The sequence below is a fragment of the Carex rostrata genome, chromosome 22 (genome assembly GCF_964058835.1).
Source record: "Carex rostrata chromosome 22, lpCarRost1.2, whole genome shotgun sequence".
Lineage (NCBI taxonomy): Eukaryota > Viridiplantae > Streptophyta > Magnoliopsida > Poales > Cyperaceae > Carex > Carex rostrata.
Window position 1 is genome coordinate 6,312,910 of NC_135939.1, and position 8,294 is coordinate 6,321,203.

The following is an 8,294-nucleotide window of genomic DNA, read 5'->3' on the forward strand; positions in this document are numbered from 1 at the left end:
CTCATTTAATTTTGCGCAACAATTTTACCTATGAAATCTAGGTAGAAATTTATATTTGTTACAGTTAAATTTAAAGTTCTAACAATAAATCTAAAATTATAGATCTTGATGTACTTCACAAGATATGCATTCATATTTTTAATCTTTTGATCAAGAAGGGCTGTGAGTTTAGGGTTTAGGATTTATATTCATATTACTCTCAATTTTGTGAGTTTTTCAAATTTAGAAGGATAAATATAATATTATGAACTTTAGAAAGGGAAATATGTACTTTTTCAATTTAAAGTTCAATCGATAAATCTAAAATCAATAGAACTTGATGTACTTCATGTGGGGCATGCATTATATTTACAATCTTTTGATCAAGAAGCCATAAAATGTGTAAATATCTTCTGAGTTCAATTAAATGGTGAATAATATATCTATAATTTTAATTTGAAAATTTAATTATCAGCTATAATGGTTGATAAATTATTCGTTTGTAAGTATATCTCTTCCCTTTGATAATCACATTGATAGACTGATAATATCTTATGTGGCCAAAAAAAAATTATGCTAAGAACTAGCACAAAAGTGGCTAAAATCATTACTTAAAAAATTATGCAAAGAATTCTTTTTTTGGATAGTTCGTCAATTTAATCTTATGTTCATTTTTGGTTAACGAAATATATATGCTACCCTGTTTTAGTCACTGAATATAAATTTTTATTCCAATTGGAGCACTGTTTCAATATAAATTCAAATAACACATAAAAATTATAAACTATTTTTCTAAATAATTAGTTTTTTTTTAAGTTATATTTATTCAGAAAGTTCACGTGTGAGTAGGATAATCTCGTATGGTTGTGTAGTATTGACTAGATTTAGTCGCTTGATGAATTAGTTCATAAAATATGCACAACTATCATTTAAAATGAGAACAGTAATTTGAATAGGAATTGAAGTTTATCAAGAAGGAATTTGTAAATTTAAGTGACCTCCCTAAAATTTATCAAATTTTCTACCCATCTTTTTTTTTTTTTTTTATTAAAGTGGATAAAAAAACTACCGATTTAGAACTGATACCAAATATTACTGATACCAGCCGCTAGACTTCTAGTCTTCTACACATCTTATTTATTGCAATGAACTTATTTGAAAAAGCAACAATCATTTTCGTTTGTAAATTTCTTCTCAAATAACACAAAAATCTTATTTTTGCAACTATTTTCATGAAAATTTTATTCTTTAATATTTATCTCAGATGAGAGTTTATAAATAAGTCTGTAGTAGGAACATGAACCTGTAGACAATTAAATTGTTCGTATCCAGTCTCTACCAAGATTCAAATCTTCTCTATATTAAAAGAAAATTTAAATAAGTTTTGAATATTTTATATGAAAACCCTTGCTGTGAGTGGCGGATTCAGGATTTTCATCAGAGAGGCAAAAAAATATCGAATCGAATTTAAATAACTAATCGGTTTAAATCCATTAACTAATTAGGTACTTGATAAAAAATAATGCTTTAATTTATACTTTGCAATTTCTGATTTTCTAACCTATAATTTTAATTACCAATCATAATTAAAGAAATTTATTTTAATTTTAACTCTAAATTTAACCCAAATTACAAATCAAATATCTAGAGGAAAACAAAATTTAGAGAATAAAGTTGATCGGAACGTCCCGAACTCCACTGAAATTCAAAATTCAAGGGAAACAGCTGCTCTCCTGGTAACATGTGGATCCGCCACTGCTTTTTTTTTTTGAAAACCGGATAGTAGCTATCAGGATAATATACAACTTAGTACAGGTACTATATCTCCACACCGTACCAGTATCTATACATCCCTCAAAATTAAAACCAACAAAAAAATTCAGGATAACATCTCTAAACACATCTAATATTATATCTACCATATTTCAGCTTCTACTGCTCTTGTGGCCCACTCCATCCACCGTCAGCTCTAAAAGGGAAGAATGCAAAAATTGCAAAAAACCCCCTAAAAACATCTGAAATCACATAAAGCATATTTAAACCAAAATTTGTAGATATAATTGCTTCCTTTGATTCAAACAGTGCTTCCTCCACATAGCTTAGCAGAACTTTAACCACAGCTCAGCCTCCCTTCTGGCATGGTACGCAATCCATTCTGGACTAGTTTGGGCCCCTTCAAATATAAGTTTGTTTCGTGCTCTCCAAATGAACCAGCATACTGCCAAAATATAGGCTCCCCATTTGCTTCTTGAGATTCGGTTAAGGCATTCCCTCCATGATTTGTCTATCGTATCCTCAACTGTATCCTTCCTCTGCAAAATGCGAAATCCCAGCATATTGGACAGTTTTGCTCATGCTTTTCTCGAATAGGTGCAATGAAAGAATAGGTGTAGCACCGTTTCCATTGAGCAATGTTGACAAACAACACAGCGTGTTTCACATTGCAAACCTCTAATAATCATAATATCATGTGTTAACAGCCTCCCTTGTAATAATAGAAAAGCAAACACCTTCACAGTAGGGGGTATCTTGATTTTCCATATGAACCGATATGACCATTTGATTTTACCTGGAGCAACGACTGAGTTATAATATGAATTAGCCGAATACTCATTATCATTGGTCAACAACCATTTTATTTGATCTTGAGTTTGTCCCTGTACCCGAAGTACCTGACAGAATCCCTTTTCAATTGCCATTTCGAGTGAAATTTTCCTAGTAGAATGGTCAGGTGTAACCTCAGAAGCTTTCGTCAGATAAGTCCAGGAGTCAAACCAGTAAGAAATAGATGTGCCCTGAGCAATACTCCATGTAACACACCGATCAAAAGTTGGTCTGATTTTCAAAAGCTGTAACCAAAAGAACGAGCCTTGCCTCATCCAAATTTTGTTTGCTTGTGCAGCCGGTGCCAAATTATAAAGGTGTATTGCTGTTTGGGACCATAACCAATCCGCCACTGCTTGCTGTTAATAAATTGAGTGTAGCTAATTTTGATTTGGTGCTAACCCGTCCAGTCTGGATCATCTCCAATTGTACGATATTTATTGGAGCGTTTCTGCAGAATTGGAACAGCTTATCAGATCAAACGGTTGAGATCCAGTTTATTTATATACACTGACAGAATTGGTCATAACAGATTAACAAACAGACAAGAGGCAGTGAGGATGATATAGATCGTTCAATCTAAACGAACGGTGCAGATCTTATCTGAACGAAATCCATAAGACCGCCGTCGAAATAACGAATTCGTATCCTCTGCATTAACTTTAAAAAGAATATTTTGAGTTAGTACATCTGGACCGTCCGATACGCTTTAAGATCCGTGTCGATTAGATCCACACTAATATTAAAGGGCTTATGAATTATAGACTATGGTCGGATTGGCTCCGTTTAAAATCAGACGGTCAATATGCGTTAACTCAAAAGATACTTTTTTGAGTTAATGCAGACGATGCAGACTCCGAAATAACGGGTAAATATTTTAACAGAGTAGTTGTCGCTTCACGCAGCGCGAGAACTATAGAATAATAAAGTGCTGCATATGGTTCGTTCGCTGAGTGAAGCCAAAACTACTCTGTTAATATATTTACTCGAAATAACTTGGTTACTTTGGATAGACACGTCACAGAATTGGGAGAGGGGGGTGTCCGATGGGCATCGGACCAAATCCGGTTCGATGGGGGGTTTAAACCGTCAGATCTGCTTTAGGATTCGCACCCGCAATTTCGCGTTTGCTTTAAAATCCGTACACACGAATCTTAAAGCAGATCTGACGGTTTAAACCCCCCATCGAACCGGATTTGGTCCGATGCCCATCGGAAACCCCCCTCTCCCCACAGAATTAGGCTCTGAATCTGATCTCCTTTTCAGTTTTCCTCTCTCGATTTTCCCCCAAAATTTAAAATTTCGATAAAATCAAAGGACGTGTTTTTACTTTTCGAGAAAAAGAGGTAACAACACTGACTACAGAGGTCAGGCGACGACTGAGAAAGAGTACGGAAGCGTCGCCAAACCCTAGATTCATGTCCCTTTATGCCATCTCCTTTCGTTCAAGATCTGTTGTTTGCTTTCGTTAAATCCTGGCGTCGACTGGTTAGTGCGTGTATAAACTTCTGGATTTACAATTTACTCGTATCCTGTAGTTGACTCGGGAGTTTTTACCGACCAATGGCATCACAATTGTTTGTAGTTTTATTCTTTTATTTTGTATTAGGAGATTGGATATTATCTTTTGTATAATGGTTCCTTATAGTGTAATCGCATTTTGAGCTTTAAATTTGGTTCTGATTTCGTTTTATGTAAATGCTGGTTGAGTGATGTTACCAATTTCATTAGTCACATTAATAAACAATTGTACTTATAATGACTAGCTTGGTTCCTCAATTACCTATAATTGATAATGTTGTATATTTTTTTTTTGTTCTAGGTATATGATCCATAAAGATAGTAGCATCACAGTTTCTCGATGTTAATAGAATATAAAAAGAAGAGCATAGAAATACAAGGTTTTGTTCCATAAGAATATGAAAGTTGATGTGTCAAGTAGCCCGAGAGATTCTACTTCTGATCAAATTACAGCGGTCAAAACTAATAGAGAAAATCACAAGAGTAAAAAGGAGACATATGGTCCAGCATGTGGGATTAATAGATCTGATGATGATGATAAGAAAGCTTGTGAAAGTTGCACTGTGGACGAGAATAATTTAAACCCTGTTGAGGTTGAAAACTCAGAAGAGGTGAATCACAAGAGTAAAAAGAAGAAGCTTGAAAAGAATCAAGTCTCAGCATGTGAGGATAATAATCCTGATGATGGCAACAAATTTGGTGAAAATTGCATGGCAAATGAGACTAATTCAAACTCCATTGAGACTAAATGCTCAGGAGAGGTACAGTGTAAAATAAAGGAAGTAAGACCAGGTAAAAGAGAGAGGGAAGCTTTGCATCTGCACGGCCAAAGTAAGTCTGATATTGGGGATAGTGCAAATGGGGTTTCAGCTGCAGAGAATGGCACCAACTTACCAGGAGGTTCAGTTGAAAATAATAGTCACAGTTTGGTAGGTGGTGCAGTTGCTAACAGTTGTACCGAACTGCAAGGTACTAAAACAATGAAGAGAAACAAGGCTAAACAGCATGGTTGCAATGATACTGATAATTTGGATGGTTGTAATACTGTATCTACATTGGAGACTAAATATAGGTCTAATTGCAGCTCCAAAAAGTTAGGCAGTATTGAAGGGATTCTAGTGACTGAGAACAGCGCTGACTTAGAAGGTGTAGTTGCAGATGTCAGCACTGACTTAGCAGGGGGTGCTACTTCTGAGAGTGATACTGATCTACAGTCTAAAACGATTGAGAAAATTTATAAAAGGAGAAGGCAAAATAGCAGCGTTTGCAATATTCATGAGCCCAGTAATACAACATCTGCATTTGATGCTGAGTGTAAAGCAAGTAGCAACAACTGCAGTTCCAAGGAAACAATTGTTACTGAGGAAAGTGCCGTTACTGATAGTGATAATGGTATTGACTTACAAGGCGAGAGTAAGAAAAAGAAAAAGAACATAAGTAAGGAGGATGCTGCTAATGAGGAGGTTATATGCGAAGAACGCTCCCCTAAAAACAAACCAACAAACTTGCCTTCATCCCCAATTAGAAGTGCTACAGAAACCATACCTGTGTCTTGTTTAGTTACTACAGAAAATGTCGAGTTGGGTCCATCTTGTACCAGTGATGCCCCCGTTCTCAAAGAATTGGTGTCACCAGGCAAGAAGAAGCTTCTAGTTCTTGATATAAACGGGTTATTAGCAGATATCAATTCAGATTATAGCTGTACAGAATATGCAGATTTCAAGATCAGCGGCAAATTAGGTAACAATATTATTCTTTATTACAGGAAAATTTAGGAAAAGACTATATTTCAAATTGATGTTGAATGTTTTTTTTTTGGTTGTGTCAGTTTTCAAGAGGCCATTCTGTGCTGATTTTCTGAACTTCTGTTTTGCAAACTTTGAAATTGGAGTTTGGTCATCAAGAACGAAGTTAGCTCTCAAAATGAACTTTTTTTGTTCTTGGATTTTTTTTCTCCATTTGCAACTCTTTGTTTGAAGCTGCTGATATTTTTTTTTTTAATATTTGCAGGTATAATGTAGAAAAAGCTGTCCAATATCTGATGGGGGATTTGAGAAATAAGCTACTTTTTTGCTGGGTACGTATCCTTCAACAGCAATTATTGCATTTAAGATTTCATATTCTTTTCTGTCATTTCTATTGATTTTTGTTATTTGTTTTGGCTTTAATACTCACAGGACCAATCAAACTGCACAGCTACAAACTTCAATACTATAGATAACTCACGCAAGCCGTTGGTTTTCAAGGAACTAAGGAAACTGTGGGAGAAGGAAGAGCCTGATTTGCCATGGGAAAAGGGGCGGTTTACTCCACGTAATACTCTTTTAGTAGACGATTCTCCTTACAAGGCCTTGTGCAATCCTGTATGTTACCTAGTCCTCTTTCATTTTCTTAATTTATTTTTTTGAGTTTTATTTAAATTGTATTATTTACTCAAGTTTCTAGTAGACAACAACTTTTATCTTATTTGCAATTGTTGTGATCATCTTTTGGCTATTTTGCTAGTGAACTGGTAATATTGAGGTTAAGCAAATGAAAGATTACTACAATTGTCCACATTTTTCAAATCTGTTAATAGTTTCACAAAAGCTTAGTTTCCAACGTACGATTCCCTTGATTTATAAAACTCAATATATGCTCAGGAAAAAAGTGTGCATATAAGTGGCTAATTTGTCAATACCTAACAAATCTAATTTTCTATTGCTGTAATTAAATATACTGCATGTATGTTGTCAATGCTGAGTCTCGGTTGTAGATATGAGAAATTTTGGTGTTACTTGAAATATTATTAATATTGGGGCAGTATGCAACAAATTCAATTTTATTTACATATTGTGTCATTTAACTCCAATACTTTTTTAAATTTATGTTGCAGCCTTTCACTGCAATTTTTCCACCTCCATACAGTTTCAAGCACAAGGAAGACAATTCGTTGGGTTAGTTTTTTGTTTTTGTTTGCTTTGTTCTTTCAATATGCAAAATGGTGGTGTGCTAGTTTTATTGCTTTTAATCCGACAGAATTGTCAGAAGCGCATTAAGGTTTTTAAAAGACTTTTGTTGTGGAATGTAAACCCCAACCTATGCATAATCTTATTTGTTCTATTCTAAAAACATTGAGATTCTGTTACAAGCAGGTATAGGAGGTGATCTCAGGGTATATTTGGAAAAAATGGCCACAGCTGAGCATGTGCAATACTATGTGAAGGACAACCCCTTTGGTCAACCTGCTATAACAGATTCACACCCATATTGGAAATTTTACCTCCGCATTATTGAGAACCTTGACAAACCCTTGGTTTCTGCATGATACCAAATTTTGTCAGGCATTCTTTAAATTTCAATGTCATGTAGCAAACTAGTTGTTCATTTAGTTTTTTTTTTTTTTTTCATTAACCCTCTTCTGGGAAGGTGGTATGTGTTCTGAGGATCCGACAATTCTCGAGAACAAAAATCTTATTGGTGAGATTTCCCGTGTATCCTTCTGGGAACTCAGCTACTAATAAAAAAAATATAACACAGACACCCTTTGATTTGTCAAATTTATCAAAAATGGATCAAAAATGGAAAGTTTGATAGCCTTTGGTTTTGAGAGGCCTGCCTGTGATGAATCTCTATTTCTGGTGGGCTAAAATTGATGCTCGGAAGGTTTGAAAGGGTAGATTGGAACTATTGCCTTTCTTGAGTGACAAATCCTGCAAGGTGTCATTGTTCAATTTGGGGTGATTCACATTGGGATGTAATATTTTTGCATTTAGTTTGAGGTTAGCTGTATTTTAGTCAGATTGTTTTCGTCAAAAAGTGTAAGATAGTAGTAGTCTCACCCATCTAGGAAATTTGTATAATTTTTTTCCCTTGTAATTTTACTAGGGCTTTGTTAGTTCTGGCAATAAACTGCTGAAATATATGGATTGTACAATTTTCTGTGTTAGGAGGCATGTGAAAATATTATTTTATTTTATTTTTTCTCAATAGCTGTTGAAATGCGCTGTTGTTGTTTTTGCCTTTTTCTTGGAGAACATGTACCGTATTGTTTTTCTTCCTCTTTGCCACAAGAACAGTATGATAATATATCTTTTGCAGCTTTCATAACTTGCGTGTCAGTATTTTAGCAAACACATTTACCTCTCAGTTGACGCTGATTTGTGATTGCTATGTAGAATTAAGAATAGAAAGCTTGTAGAAGGTAACAT

The 8,294-nt window shown here is 34.7% G+C and overlaps 1 protein-coding gene across 2 annotated transcripts; it reads left to right on the forward strand.

The window, feature by feature from the left end:
• The first annotated feature begins 3,832 nt into the window (after positions 1 to 3,832).
• On the forward strand, positions 3,833 to 8,051 carry LOC144573939 (uncharacterized). 2 transcript variants are annotated; one of them, XM_078323720.1, is made up of 8 exons: positions 3,850 to 4,071; positions 4,406 to 4,446; positions 4,485 to 5,844; positions 5,933 to 6,014; positions 6,115 to 6,181; positions 6,282 to 6,467; positions 6,980 to 7,040; positions 7,239 to 8,051. In XM_078323720.1, exons 3-8 carry the CDS (start codon positions 4,503 to 4,505, stop codon positions 7,409 to 7,411), a joined length of 1,911 nt encoding a protein of 636 aa, XP_078179846.1. In that variant the 5' UTR covers positions 3,850 to 4,071; positions 4,406 to 4,446; positions 4,485 to 4,502; the 3' UTR covers positions 7,412 to 8,051. The 2 variants fall into 2 exon arrangements, with proteins under 2 accessions (XP_078179845.1, XP_078179846.1); XM_078323719.1 differs by having other exon boundaries at positions 3,833 to 4,071; positions 4,406 to 5,844.
• Positions 8,052 to 8,294: the final 243 nt, after the last annotated feature.

Excerpts from the sequence above, each read along its gene's own strand:
- LOC144573939 (XM_078323719.1), top strand. The coding sequence starts at position 4,503 with ATGAAAGTTGATGTGTCAAGTAGCCCGAGAGATTCTACTTCTGATCAA. Across the intron at positions 6,182-6,281 it reads ATAAGCTACTTTTTTGCTGG|GACCAATCAAACTGCACAGC; the intron begins GTACGTATCCTT and ends TAATACTCACAG. Across the intron at positions 6,468-6,979 it reads ACAAGGCCTTGTGCAATCCT|CCTTTCACTGCAATTTTTCC; the intron begins GTATGTTACCTA and ends TTTATGTTGCAG.